This window comes from Eucyclogobius newberryi, unplaced genomic scaffold (assembly GCF_026437365.1).
Source record: "Eucyclogobius newberryi isolate DKJ021-1_F unplaced genomic scaffold, fEucNew1.0.hap1 SCAF_11, whole genome shotgun sequence".
NCBI classification, from domain to species: Eukaryota; Metazoa; Chordata; class Actinopteri; order Gobiiformes; family Gobiidae; genus Eucyclogobius; species Eucyclogobius newberryi.
The window spans coordinates 26,881,585-26,896,625 of record NW_027315735.1 but is presented as its reverse complement, the minus strand read 5'-3'; the positions used below and the strand labels follow the sequence as shown (position 1 = coordinate 26,896,625).

The 15,041-nt window shown below is 41.7% G+C and overlaps 2 protein-coding genes across 3 annotated transcripts in view; both read right to left on the bottom strand.

Annotated features, from left to right (window-relative positions):
- ppp2r2ba (protein phosphatase 2, regulatory subunit B, beta a) overlaps positions 1-15,041 on the bottom strand; it is an 81,182-nt gene that overhangs the window by 32,333 nt on the left and 33,808 nt on the right. The window contains exon 1 of one of the 2 annotated variants that reach the window (XM_072439758.1): positions 5,446-5,655. The exons of the other annotated variant lie outside the window; for it this stretch is intronic. Within the exon in view, the coding sequence (XP_072295859.1) occupies positions 5,446-5,515 (70 nt within the window). The 5' untranslated portion in view covers positions 5,516-5,655. Of the gene's footprint in view, positions 1-5,445; positions 5,656-15,041 lie in introns of those variants that run through there. 2 annotated transcript variants of the gene reach the window in all.
- Positions 8,254-10,796, bottom strand: LOC140347345 (uncharacterized). Its single transcript, XM_072433763.1, has 8 exons — positions 10,729-10,796; positions 10,530-10,648; positions 10,087-10,438; positions 9,748-9,997; positions 9,239-9,450; positions 9,031-9,176; positions 8,848-8,957; positions 8,254-8,755 (listed from the first exon to the last, which is right to left on the bottom strand). Exons 3-6 carry the CDS (start codon positions 10,147-10,149, stop codon positions 9,066-9,068), a joined length of 636 nt encoding a protein of 211 aa, XP_072289864.1. The 5' UTR covers positions 10,150-10,438; positions 10,530-10,648; positions 10,729-10,796; the 3' UTR covers positions 8,254-8,755; positions 8,848-8,957; positions 9,031-9,065.

Below are 15,041 nucleotides of genomic sequence, written 5' to 3'. Positions count from 1 at the left end.
CTGCACCATCAGCAGCAACAACAGGAATAAAGGGATTTCAGGAACTATCAGTATTCAAGGGGCTGCAAGGGTCAAATTACATCCAAGATTGTACAAGATTCGGACAGATAAATAAGGAAGACAAAGCGGGTAGTGGAACCAAAGTCGGAATAGATTTCATGTCCTACCAATAGGCCTTTAGGTCATTGTTCCGGTGCCTAAATTCTAAAGGACCAAAAATCAATACCAAAGCATTTGCTGGGTATGGCCTCACAGCAGGGAGAGAAATTTACATTTTACACCTGCTATTTGACACTTTAGATTAATTATGGAAGCATCCGAGGCAGGGATTATGAAAATGAACTTGTGCTGTGGGTAGCCAGGCAGTGCATTGATTTAACAAACACAAATATGCACAGGACACAAACACAGCAGTGAAGCAAATAGTCCATTCCATCACCATTAGCTGAGTGTCGTCTCCATATGCTCGAAGAATGTACGGCATGTGGCGGGAAAGGCATGTTTTTCACTATGTACAATGCTTCCTCTGCTTTAGTCAATACGCAAAGTAAAATATACGCCTTGCTTTAGTTGGTTTAGTTTAGTTACTTTTGGTCCATTGGATGAAAGTAAATATCAAGCTTTGGTCACGGTTAAGATATACTTTACAGGGTTTTAGTTCTTGTCTATGTTTTGGATTGGAGGTAATCCAGTCCGATAAAGGGTGAACATTCAAACTGGCTTGGTACATTGTTGCTTCAAAATACAACTTTTAATACAGTTTAAATAAAAGAGCAATGAAACTCACCACCTGCTGGGTCACTGAGGATGAATACATCATCCATCAGTGTCAGGTGAAGAGTGAAGACTACTTCAATTTCCACTAGAACAAAGTAATAAAAAGTCATTTGCTCTCACAACCATTTGTGCCTTGATTGATGTGCCCTTATATTCTTATTGATATCCCTAATAGCATGTCCATCTGTTGTCACATCCTCATGTACTCCCTTTAAGGACGCTGGGACCAGCTGATTGTGCAAATGAGTGCACTCCCATACACAGTTGCTTCTCCGCCTACAGGCCCAGTGAGGCGTGGGATTGGAGCATGGCAAAGGTCAGCGCCAGTGACATCATTAAAATGTGACATCATTAAAGTGCCCTGCTGCTACAGGCAATCGCTGCCTGAGGGGAACTCTCGCTCCCTCGCCCCCTCACCAGCTCCCCGTGAGGACTGACACGAGTATGTGTGGTCCAAGTGGCCTGAACAACCTGCTGTTTGATCAGGTTAAATCCTGATTTATATTTGCTCTAGACTTGATTTTACTCAAGTTTAGTTTAGAAGTATTGGCTTCAGAAATTACACAGCCTCTTAGATGTGACTGGCATCATGAGTTGAGGGAACAGGCTGAAACAGATGACGGATCACTGCCAGTAAGCACCATTAGGATTTATCAGTTATTTGACAGATCCCCCTAAATATTAACTCCAAAATATCAAAAGATGGGGAAAGGTATTCCCCTAAATGGGGAGAATTAAGCCCTGAATATAAAGCAAAACATCTTAAATGTAAAAACTTAGTCAAGTAATGTAACTCCTCTAGATGATCACTGAGAGAGTATTTTGGAGTATCTGAATCTAGATGGTTAAGTTCTGACTTAGTTCCAACTTTCGTTTGGACCATTTTAAGTCTGATGGAATCTGGTAAATAATAAATAACTGGTTTAGACCTGGTAAAATCATGTTTGTGTTTACCTGGTTTAGTCTTGGGCTATATGTCTACTGACCTTATTCCGCCCCGCCCACTTTTCCTCTTTTTTCCACAGAGCAGCACTTCAATTGTAATGGCACTTTCTAGCGGGTTGGTTTGAATGGAGAACGAGGGAAAAGTCTCAACAACAACATGCAACAACATGCTATAAAGTTAATTGACTTGTGTAAAATGTCCAATGTTCATGTGCACCAACAAGTCAACAATGCACCGATTCCCTGGGCGGTCCGAAAACGGCTTTTTAGTCAGTGTAGAAGTAAATTTCTCTCGAGGTTGGCAGCTCTATGTTATCTAATACAACCGGAAGAAGGATTACGTGGAATGGCGGCCCCCAGATGGGCTTCTGGAATAAGGTGAATATGGTTATGTGTGTATGTGTTCCAACTACAGAGGGATCACACTCCTCAGCCTCCCAGGTAAGGTCTATTCCAAGGTACTGGAGAGGAGAATCCGACCGATAGTCGAACCTCGGATTCAGGAGGAGCAGAGTGGTTTTCGTCCCGGTCGTGGAACACTGGACCAGCTCTATACCCTCCATCGGGTGCTCGAGGGCTCATGGGAGTTTGCCCAACCAGTCCACATGTGCTTTGTGGATCTGGAGAAGGCTTTCGACCGTGTCCCTCGGGGTGTCCTTTGGGGGGTGCTCCGGGAGTACGGGGTCCGGGGCCCTTTGCTCAGGGCTGTCCGGTCCCTGTATGACCGGAGCAGGAGCTGTGTTCGCATTGCCGGCAGTAAGTCAGACCTGTTCCCAGTGCATGTTGGACTCCGCCAGGGCTGCCCTTTGTCACCGGTTCTGTTCATAATTTTTCTGGACAGAATTTCTAGGCGCAGTCGGGGGTCGGAGGGTGTCCGGTTTGGGGACCACAGGATCTCATCTCTGCTGTTTGCAGACAATGTTGTCCTGATGGCTCCATCAAACCCGGACCTGCAACATGCACTGGGACGGTTTGCAGCCGAGTGTGAAGCGGCTGGGATGAGAATCAGCACCTCCAAATCCGAGGCCATGGTTCTCGACCGGAAAAAGGTGGCTTGCCCTCTCCAGGTGGGTGGGGTGTCCTTGCCCCAAGTGGAGGAGTTCAAGTATCTCGGGGTCTTGTTCACGAGTGAGGGAAGGATGGAGCGTGAGCTCGACAGGCGGATCGGTGCAGCGGCTGCAGTGATGCAGTCGCTGCATCGGACCGTTGTGGTGAAGAGGGAGCTGAGCCGAAAGGCAAAGCTCTCTATTTACCGGTTGGTCTACGTTCCTACCCTCACCTATGGTCATGAGCTTTGGGTAGTGACCGAAAGAACAAGATCGCGGATACAAGCGGTCGAAATGAGTTTCCTCCGCCGTGTGGCTGGGCGCTCCCTTAGAGATAGGGTGAGAAGCTCGGCCACACGGGGGGAGCTCGGAGTAGAGCCGCTGCTCCTCCACGTCGAGAGGAGCCAGCTGAGGTGGCTCGGGCATCTGTTCCGGATGCCTCCCGGGCGCCTCCCTCGGGAGGTGTTTCAGGCATGTCCCACCGGGAAGAGGCCCCGGGGAAGACCCAGGACACGCTGGAGAGACTATGTCTCTCGGCTGGCCTGGGAACGCCTCGGGATCCCCCCAGAGGAGTTAGAGGAAGTGTCTGGGGAGAAGGAAGTCTGGGAGTCCCTGCTCAGACTGCTGCCCCCGCGACCCGGCCCCGGATAAAGCGGCAGAAGATGGATGGATGGATGGTTATGTGTTTCATTGTAATGATGGATTAAACCCAGGTTATTCCTAGTGGTTTCTTGGTACTCAGTAAGTTCTAGTTTGGACTGGGTTTAGACCTGGTTCACTTCTGGTTGGCCTCACACGACTTATCAGCAGTAGCAGCAATGAATGAATAAAGGTATTTTACCACTTTTGTGAATTTATGGTGATTGGTGAGAGACCTAGACACAGACAGCATGATCTCTGACTCCATTGCACTTAGACGCCACCAATGTGGGCAACTCTACACATCAGATGCAATGTCAAGCAGTAAATCAAAGCAATAAAATGACTAAAGCATTCAAACAGCACAGATGGACCAGAGGCTAGACAACATTTTTACAAGCCTAGACGTCTTACAATCCCCAAAACAAGACAAAGCCAAGTATATAGACATGCAAAATGAGAGGCACTGCATGGTAGAAACCTCAAATAGAAGAGAAGATGAGAAAATCCCCCTCCTGCTTTTTGCACACATCAAACAAAGATATCCATCATAGCACACTCCGACCCCCGCTCTACTTCTGAAGCACTGACTCTGTGTTTAGGCGTGACAGCAAATCATCTGTAAGTGCACAAGCGCAAGAGAAATGATGATGCTAGGGTGTTTTTTTCATAATTAAGAAGCTGCTGCGGAAGTAGAGCAATGGAGACGGTGCTGTTCTTGTCAGGGGTTAGATTATATATTTTTTTCTAATTTATACAGAGGGAAAAGTGGTGGCATATGTGACCCCCTCTTCTGTCACCATAAACCCTTGATACCATTAGTAATTCTCCCGATCAATGCTTTATGACATTTTTATGACTTGCATACATTCATTTGATCAATGTCTTCTAGCTTTGAATCAGCCATGGAGCCTGGATTTCATTATGTAGATCAGAAGAGACCATCTTTTTGAGGAAAACTGGTTTAAATAAATAATTATGATAGGATGTTGCTTGCCATTTCTGAATTCTGCCAGAGCCAGCTCTTACTGCAAATGAAAATCTACACAATCTAGCAATTTAATGCTATGTTTTTGTTTGATTGTTTGTATGTTTGCCCACTCCAACAGACGCTGGGCTGTAATTTATATATGCATTTACCTACACCTCTTCTTGTGGCATTAAACTATAAAATATCATCCAAAAAAATCAGGAACAAAAGCAAAATAGTATCAATTGTTAACCACAAATCAATATTTTATCACATGACCTATATTTTATGCAGCACAACTGTATTCATTTGAGCGCTGGATTATACATTATACATTATACATTATACATTATGTTAGGCTATGCTTTGCCTGGCTATTACCACTACAGTTCTATGATTGGATTGGCTTATTGATATGAGGGCACTAGTTGTCCTGTATGTCCAACACTGAGCCGGTAATGAGGTGTAATCAATGATGCAAGAGGGCTCCAGGCGGACAGGTGCCTTTGATCGGTATCGATATCGAAGTATTGACCAAGACACGTTTACGAGGGGACACTCATCAGGGGGCTCGTTTGGTAAATAAGGGGCACACAGCATTGTCAGTAATAAGGGGGTTTCAGCATCGTCAAATCCCAACGCAAAAACATAATTATCTCAAGTGTCGGGAAGAGAGAGCGCGAGAGACACAAAAAAAGAGGTCTAATTTTTCAGTGAGCTGCCAAAAAATTAGGCCACCTTTACCGCCCTTGTCTCTTGCCTTTTCAACAAGTGAATAATACCTGTCAAATATCCATTCATCAATTGTCAAATACCCAAAAGACAGCAGTACATTATTGCCCTACGCGCACAACTTAACGAGGGTCTTAAAATAGGTGTGAGGCACGGGAAGCCACATCACCGTCTCCCGGGACACGCACATGACACTAACGGATGGAATATCACGCGCGGATGATTAAATAAAGACAAGTTTGTGCATTAACGTGGCAAAAAAAATAAAAAAAAAAAAAATAAAAAAAATGTAACTAATGACTACAAAGCCCGTATCAACATGTCGACTGAAAATACCTTCGGTTGCATAGTTGTGGTCGCGGAGGAAGCTGCTGTTGATTTTCCGCGTGTCACTGTCTTCGTCCATTGAGAAATCGTTTGGTTCTGAATGTTGAAACGAGCGTCGGACATGCTCCCATCATCCCGCGGGCACCGGTACCGTCAGCAGGCGGGGTGTGGGGCCGGCGGGGGGCCTGTCATGGCTCCGGACCACCGCGCGATGATCCCAACAAAAAAAATTAATTAAAAAAAAAAAAAGGATACCTGGTCGTGACGAGGATGGGGATGAGACGGGGATGATGCAGGACGCGCGCGGGGTCGTGGCTGAGAGACGCGCGCGCGGCAGTGACAGGAGCGATTCCCGGTGGATGAATAAGTCCAGTGCGGGTTTACATCCAGGAGAAAAAAAAGACGTGAGGATGTTGGAGCAGCGGGTGGCGCACTCTGTAAATCTCTTCTTATTTCTTATTGGAGTTTAGGCAGCTCGATGTGCCCCCTCCCAGTGGCGATGGGGCGGGCGGGATAATGCGTCAATAAGCGCGCTCCAAACACTTACGCCGGGATTCTCAGTGTCAGCTCGTGTCGTTGTCGCTGTAGTTTAGTCGCCTCGCCTCGTCTTCCCGATCCAACTGTGCTTCCTCCGTGGCTTCTCTCTGGTCTAATCTCATTCATTCGCGCCGCGCTCAGCTGACTCACAGCCGGATAGCGCAGAGTAGCACTTGTAGTTACCGACTCTCGTCTGCTGCTGCTGCTGCTGCTGCTGCTGCGTGTGCTGCTGCTGCTGCGTGTGCTGCGTGTGCTGCGTGTGCTGCGTGTGCTGCCTGTGCTGCGTGTGCTGCGTGTGCTGCGTGTGCTGCCTGTGCTGCCTGTGCTGCCTGTGCTGCCTGTGCTGCCTGTGCTGCCTGTGCTGCGTATGCTGCGTATGCTGGTGCCGGGCCCCTCCCTGCTGCCTGCAGGCTGCTGCCAGGGTGAAAACCACCCGCTCGATCCAAAGCGGCAGCCTGTGGAGTGAGACGCAGTTCAAGATCCGTGCTCTCCAAAATCCTGACCACCAACCTGCGTGGGGCGTGCAGAGCTGACAGCTGCCGTATGCTCTCTCTAGAGCAGGTTGTTTTGGTTGGTAAAGCCCGGTCCTTGCTCTAGTAACACTTGCATGTTACACATAATGCAGCAGAGGAACTCTCCTTATTCATTTGAAGTCCATAATCTAAGCCTAGCCCTGGTTTTGCAACATCACAAGCTGTGCTGGGACTTGGCTTTGCTCCAAACCAGGTTTAGTGATACATTAATGCACACGTTATTAATATTTCACCATAATAACTCACCTTTGGGATGTATCACATTTGTGTCTAGTGTTATTTGCAATCTATTGGCTATGCATAGTCTTAAGACTTAAAGTGATGTGTTTTCATTTCTCTTTTAAATGTGGTTCTGATCTAGTCAAATAGCCTGATGCAAAGGTGTCTTAGGCTTGTCATTTTGTATTATCAAATTAAATGCAGCTATTTAACATGTTTATTATAAGGATTCACACAAAGTGCATGCATGCACAGCCAAACAGTGTAAATCGAAAAAACCAAGAAGATTATGAAGACGTAACGAGACAGATTTAAGCAAATAGATTAGAATTTAGTGAGAGAGGCCAGTGGCAAATGGAAAATAGCAATGCTGATTAATTAGATTAGTAGGTCTCCAGTCTGCAGCTCATTCTGGAAAGTCTCATTTCCTTGTAGAGTTTAATAACAGCCCAGACAGCAGTTTCACTGGGACAGATTCTGTCTTTGGAAATAGTCTGGTCTAAAACATTTAGGTCAGCAAGTTACGGACTGATCCGCTGACATAGCCAAAAATACAATATTACTAATGACAAAACCCTGAGGGCAAGTTACACCAATAAGTGAAAATGGTTATGCATTTCCCCTAACCATATATTTTAGTCAATATATAACACAAAAATCTGACAAACAATTAGTTTTACAGTTTCTTATTTGAGATGCAGGTGACCACAATGTACAGTAACACTTTACGTTGGTCTTGTATTCAATTCACTATAGGATAAAGGCAATACACCTCTGTAATAAACCTGTACCTCTTGTCTAAGCAGCTCAACATTGAGACAAGATATATTTTATTTAGTATATAGACAAAAATCAGACCTCAGTTAGTTTTTCAATTACTGATTTGAGACACAAATTATATAACACGTCACGCAAATCTTATACATTAAGTTCACAATAGCATACAATATTGAACAGTGTAAATAGTGTAAAATGTGTTTTACTAACAACTGAAGCTGCGTTTGGGCGTTACCATGAGCAGAAAAAGCCAACGTCAGAAGTATTATCCACCAAACAATTTCACACACTGCAAATTTACACCACCTTAAAACTAGAAAAATACACTTGTTTTAGGCGAAAATCTACTTGAATTAAGTGAAATTATCTGCCAGTGGGGTAAGTGAATTTTACTTATCAAGAATTCTTGAAATAAGACTTTTTTTCTAAGTGGGTATAACTCTTAAAATAAGCTAAAAACACTTATTCTAAGTAACAATCCAAATTAAATTATCTAAAATTAAGCATAAAACACTAATTGTAAGCAGCAAATTAAGGTAGAAGATCTTAAAACTAGAATATAAAGCTTATTAGTTTTATTTATACTTAATTTTAGCAAATAAATCTTAAATTCTTAATTTGCTTATTTTAAGAAAAAGTAAAAGAAACTCAAAATGAGTGTCAATATCTTTATTTTCTAAAATATTGTACACGTTGACAAAATCTTGAACAATCCAGTGCCATAGCTAAGTATAAAATTACATCTGTAATGGACACACAGATTTACTGTTGCAAAAACATTTTGTGGCACAAACATTCACAAAGCAAAGACCTTAAACTTGCTCACCTAAATCTTGCATGTGAACGCTTTTAGAACAAAGCTGCAATTTCAACAAATACAAAAAAACAATGAAGAGAAAAACAGACACTCTAAATCCCCTTCCTCCATCTCCAAAATACAGCACTACTATCCAATGAAATCACACCACTCTGCCAGGGCTTTTTTGTACGAGGAGGTGGTGTCGCTCTCATGAATGGCATCCTGAAGTACTTCTGTCTGAATGACAGACAGTAAGGTTGCCACACATTTGGGGTACGTCAGATGGAAAGTGTAATAATAAGACATAAGATAAATTACCCCCTCACCAAGCTGTTCTTTATCTAATGTTGCAACTGGTGTATTGCCCACCGCAATGATGCACTTGCAACCATCGAAAAGTAGTACAGGACAGGAGAGAGTTCTCTTTTGTAGAAAAACATGGGTCTTCTGAAGGCTATTAAACAGAAAAACAAAACATTTTATCTGGGTGTTGTAAATGTCAACTGTTAGTGTGTTCTTAATGCAACTCTATAAAAAGCATTTTACCTTAAGGCTGTGCAATAAAGCCTCACTGGCACACCCCATTTTTTTGGGCGGAAGCGCTGAAGAGGGAAAGAGTGCTGGTAGCGCCTTCACCAACGCAATGTGGGCATCAGCTGTAACAAAAACTAAAAATAAAATTCCATACAGTAAATTTGAGGTATAAATAAAGCCACTAATAAAACTTACTTTGTTCCATCATCATAGGTGGCTTCATTGCTTTTTTAGACACCCCATAAAAGTGGACTCTGGAGCAGAACTCCCCCCATCTGTCGAACTTGATCCAGGAATTTATCATTGGATGAGTCCAAAATCCTGCGTAGCTCACCCAAAACCTGAAATGAGAAAAGATTATTTGGTGCAACAGTAAAATCAAATCTGACTTATTATAACTTACATTATGAAGCTCCTTGAAACATGGATATGCTTCCAAGATTTGGGCAGCTCTGTTCTCCTCTCTGGTGGCATTTGAGTCAATGTATGCCCTTCTGGCCTGAAACTCAAGATCCAATAACTGGAACACCGCATCTTGGTTTGGCTTTGGCTTCCTATACGTTTCCTGGAGTGTTTTGTAGTGCCTGACTTGTATCAGCAGACTATCCTCTTCCACTAAAATGGAAAAATCAAAGAACATTTCAGTCAACTATTATTTTAATTTACTATTGAAAGCTGATAGGACTTGTTAAAAATGTAATAAAATTATAAAATATCCTCCACTGCAAGAATTTAGGGCGGAAGTTTGCGCAGTAAATTAGCCAAAGAACTGACTTCAGGTTTTACCTTACTGATATGGTTTGACAAGAATGCATTTTGAGTTATCCAAATATGGTCAAATAATGCTTATCAAGAAAATATTGTTTAACAGATTTTGTGTATGGAGTATGTTACATACTGTAGGGTACTTACATGAATTTGAATTAAAATCATCATCAGAATTGCTGGCTGGTGAAAGCAGAATGGTTGATGCCCCACTGGTCGATGTCCCACTGGAATCAGCATCAGCATCATAATCTGCCTTTTCCTCATTTAATTCTTTGTCACTCAAGAAGTCAATCCGCCTTTTCTTTGGCCGGCCTCTCTCAGGTGTCGGATCCTGCTTTTTAACTGGGGATTTTATATTTTGCAATCTTTTTAGCAGGTAGGCATTAATGCTCCCCTGGAAACAAATTGTAAATTATTTTCATGGTTGCACCAAAAAGAACAACATTTAGTCTAAAAAGCAAAAACAAAAAGAATCATACATACATATTTTGTGCAGTCATCCTTGTCCTGCAGCATTGAGTAGTATTCCACGATTCTTTTAGCCATTGCAGTGACATTGGACCATTTGACCGGGGCTTGCTCTAAGTAGAGACACCATACTTGTAATGGTCTTCCTCACCAGCCTGCATCTTAACTCTTTAGACATGATACACTCTTCCGTGCCAGTGCTGGCCATGTCACAGTAGTTCTTTCGGCACTGCTCCAATTCAGTATCGGTGTAGACCACATATTCCGGTGGACAGGGGAGCTGCAGGGTCTTCAATGGGGTTGTATTGGGAGAAGCAGTGGTCTGAGGGATAATCGAAGCCTGCTTTGCAGTAACAGTATGGTCTTGCTGTGTTACAGAAATAAACAAACAATGAACTGCAAGTACTAAACATAATGCACATTTGTAGAACCAAATGTTTTAACAAAATAATAAATACCTCTGGATTGAATAATGACCACAATTGTTTCCTTCTTCTGAAATGCTCTGGCCCAAGCAAAAGGTCCCTCAGATCATCACGACTCAGTGTTGAAAGCAAGCTCTCATCAATGTTGGCAGCTAATTACGACAAAAAGACAACATACATTGTTCATACAATGTAGAGCATGTAGACACCAAGACAATATACTTTACGTTACCTTTTAAGATAGATACTGTGACATCATCCAGTTTCTCCATGGCTTTATCACCTGTCAAACAAATTAAATGATTCATGATTATTACTATAGAAAACATTAATGCTAAATTAATTAAATTAAGTTAGTTCAATTACCAAAGTAAACTAACAACTTAAAATAAACCTAAAGATTGGCCAACAAGTAATACAATTTCTGACAAAGTCCAAATATCTAAAATGCTTTTTATTTGAGTCATTAGTTTCAGCTACATGATATAAGCAACGTTTTGAAGACTTGATTAGCATGCCAAGAAATAACCCCACCAACGTTTCAAATAAAATGAAAGAGTAAATTTATTTTCTTTAAACACATTGAAAATTTCACTCCTGTATTATACCTAATTTATACAAATGTGCTGTGTGGACACTCTGTGGTCCAATGTGGCGCCAACGCAGCTAGCTAAGTGCAATAGTTGCTAAGCTAACGAGCATCTGTAAGCCTTCTACATTAGCCACAATTTATGCTTAAAAATTCTTGTATTGCAGCTCTACCCATGATTTGACCAAAATTGTATCACTTTTCAATTCTTGCAAAGCATTAGTTATTTGACTAATATAAAAGAGAAATTACAAAAACCTTACCTCGTGTTCCCAAATCGACAATTTTTTTCTCGACTGACTGATGACGCAAGATGCGCAAGATCGATGCGCAGATCGCTCTGGGTCACAACCATTTGGAAATGGCCATGGGGGTGTAACATTGATTTTGTACAAATTCATACCACCTTGCAATTTAAGATCTCCAAAAATATACATGCAATTTTTATAATATTATATGGGACGTACAATATATAAAACATGGTAACAATACTGCATTACTAAATAAACTTTATTGAGTGGCCTTGACCAAGTCAAAGTCATCGCTTCCGCTTGATCCCGCCGGAATGTTCCACTGACAAAATGTATTAAATAAACTAAATTAATCTATGTCGTTGTTTCATTTTTTTATAAAACATGCTTGATATACATATTTATGTTTTTTCTGTCGTTTATTTTGTACGCGCTTTCGGGTCACTGTTGTTCATTATTTCCCCTTCTTATTTTAATAATCCCACGGTGTTTGTTGGTATTGTCCAAACCTAGGGCGGCAGATTATTCTCCATTCAAACAAATTTGAGAAGAAGACACGACAGATTTATCTACAAAAGTGATTTTCTGCTTTTGGGATATCATGGCCTGTTGGAGGTGTGTGTCCCTTTTAAGTCATATTAATACTGCACATGGTCGGAGCCCAGACTTCCGCGTCATTTGTGGAGTGGATGGATGCGCCGAGGAATATCGTGTTTTCAACTCCTTTTATTACCATCTCCGACGCACGCATTCGCATTATTTAGCTACTGGGAACCCTCCAAGAGGATGGCTGACCACCACATCCAACGCAGCTGCCATAGGACGAGAAAACTTTGGTACAGTTGTTTTTTCAGACTGTACCGAAACAAGGTCCGGGGCGGAGCAGGTGCGCGCTGTACCCGGAGCGGACACGCCATCTACCGCGTCTGCTTCATCTGCAACGCTGGAGCAACAGGAGCCACCGGGAAGTTTTGTGGAGGTGGAAGATCAATGTCAGAATCAGGCAATGTAACGATTTATGATTTTATGATTACTTTATTCGTGATGCGCAATACGGAGTACAGTTGATCCGGTATTTCGAGTCGAGACGCTTTAGTAAATAAATGTCTTTGCGTAACAATTCTCCTGGAGACCCCCAAAACGGGCCATTTGTATGAAATCTAGCCTACATGTTTGCATTGGTACGTATGCTGTGTTTGTCACTGCGCACAGAGTGCTCTGGCCTGCGATGAGCCTCAGATCTGTGAGCGCTCCTGAGGTGAGAGAGCGAGTCCTTTGCCTTTAGTGGCCTTATTATAGTGGCCTTATTAATGGTTTAGAGAGGTGCACCATCAACACGGTGTTGGTTGGGCGTGCAGTGCATGGTTACCATGGTTACCCAGTGCTCATAGAACTTTTTTCCATCTCCTCTTAACGTTGCGTGCGTCAGGTACAGGTTCTTGCATGAACAAATTGACAAAATTAAAATATTGGCTTTGGTTGATTGAGGTTTTACAGAATAGTAATGCTGGACTAACTATAATACTTTTTCCCCGTTCTGTAGAGTGGAAGAGCAACTATGGATCTTGCCAGATGTGCTGCTGCATTTGCTATTGGTGTGCGGGAGCAATGCCACCTATCTCAGGTAAGATTTGTTTTTATTTTTTTACCAGGCATATTTGGAGTCATGTCAATGTGATGTAAAAACATAAAAACATGGCCATTCTTATATTTTGATACTAGCATGGCAGGTATAAAAAAATGTGGTTATGCATAGTTCCACAGAAATTAAAGTAGAGTCAAGTTCAGAACAAAAGTAGGACAATGTGCAATAGTCAGAATAAATTACCTAGGTAAATATTTTGCGATCTTACGATCAGATTTTTACACACGCAGGTAAAAAATCTGGTTTTAATAATTCAAATTGTATATCTTGCCAATACATCTATAGCTGCTGCTAGTTAATTTTTTTAGTTCATTTCTTTGGCCTATATTGGTGAAAAGATGAAGAACACGCTTTATCATTTTTATACTAAACAAAGAGAGTATATTATTAAAATGTATTAATTCATTTGATGAAGGATATTTTGTTGTCTACCTTGTTATGTTTTTTTTTTTTTTTTATTGAGATGTTATGTTTGTTTTTTAAGATTATTTTTTTCAATGATTGTATGTTTTTCAGAGAAGCGTTAACAACATTGTCTCAGGCATCCAGCAGTATCAAGTGGCACTTCTGAGTTCCCTAAGAGAGAACATCAGGACTGTCTTTGAAAGACATTCCAACATTGAACATTTACAAGAAGAGGTTCTATCAACACTGGATCACTTTCAAGATCCTTTTGCCATATTTTCCACAGCGAACATGCAGGACAGAGCAATGCAGGAGCTTTGTAACCCTGTCACACCTGAGGAGATTATCATTTCCAAGTATGCCTGCAGAGTTAAAAAGGGAGAATCAAGGGTTCTTGCAATCAAAAACAAGTGTTTCTACTATGTCCCGCTTATTGAAAGTCTTAAACAGCTGTTGTCTAACTCAAAAATATTTGAAATGCTCAACACCAGTCCACAAAGTTGCCCCAAAGACAGTTTTGTATATGACATTAATGATGGAAGCATTTTCAAAACCCATCCATTGTTTTCTAAAAAGAAATCTGCTTTACAAGTGATACTGTACTCAGATGAGATTGAAATTTGTAATCCACTGGACTCACATGCAGCAGTAAATAAATTACTAATGTTTTATTACACTTTAGGCAACATAGACCCAAAGTTTAGGTCAAAGCTTGCATCAATCCGACTCCTTGCAATAGCGAAGGCAAAGGACATTGATGAGTGCGGGGTAGATGTTATATTAACTAGAATAGACCAGGATTTGAAGTTGCTGTACAATGGAATAAATATTGATACTGTGAATGGGCAATTTCACCTAACTGGTGCAGTTGTCGCTGTGTGCGGTGACACACTTGCCCAGCATGAGCTTGCAGGTTTTAAGGAAGGAGTTGGTTTTGCATACAGCAAATGTCGTCATTGTGAATGTAAACTTTAATGAAAGGAGCTTCACTAAAAGGACAATGGACCGACACATTAGGCAGTGCATCGAAATCGAAAGGGCTAGCACTGAATTCTTAAAATCCTCCCTCAAAACTATGGCATAAACCGACAAAGCAAGTTGGTTGATTTTCCAGGTTTTAATCTAATAGAGCAAATGCCACAGAATATTATGCACATTATTCTTGAAGGTGTAGCACCTATGGAAATTAAGTGTGTCTTGAAATACCTTATTCTCTCTGGAAAGTTGGAGTTGGACATGTTTAATGCAGCGATGCAGACATTTCCTTTTTCTTCAGTAGATGTGCGTGATAAGTCCTCTCCAATAAGTGTTGCTACATTAGCCTCAAATGACAATAAACTCAAACAATCATCTGGGCAAATGCTGATATTGATAAAGATTTTGCCATTCCTCTTGGACAGTGTAGAGAAAAATCCCCATGTCCGTTTTATTTTGGATTTAATTGAAATTGTAAAAATACTTTTTGCCCATGTTGTGTCTGTACAAACTGTGTTAAAACTGTGTTAAAACTGAAACAAATGATAGAAGATCATCTCAAGCTATTTAGACAACTCTTCCCAGAAAATAATATAATCCCAAAGCAACATTACATGCTGCATCTACCTTCTCAGATGATGTCTCTGGGACCTGTTATAAGGCATATGTGCATGAGATTT

Coding starts and splice junctions, on each gene's coding strand:
- LOC140347345 (XM_072433763.1), bottom strand. CDS start 10,149: ATGGCTAAAAGAATCGTGGAATACTACTCAATGCTGCAGGACAAGGAT. Junction 9,451..9,747: donor TGATTTTAATTCAAATTCAT/GTAAGTACCCTA, acceptor TTTCCATTTTAG/TGGAAGAGGATAGTCTGCTG. Junction 9,177..9,238: donor GTTTCAAGGAGCTTCATAAT/GTAAGTTATAAT, acceptor TTCTCATTTCAG/GTTTTGGGTGAGCTACGCAG.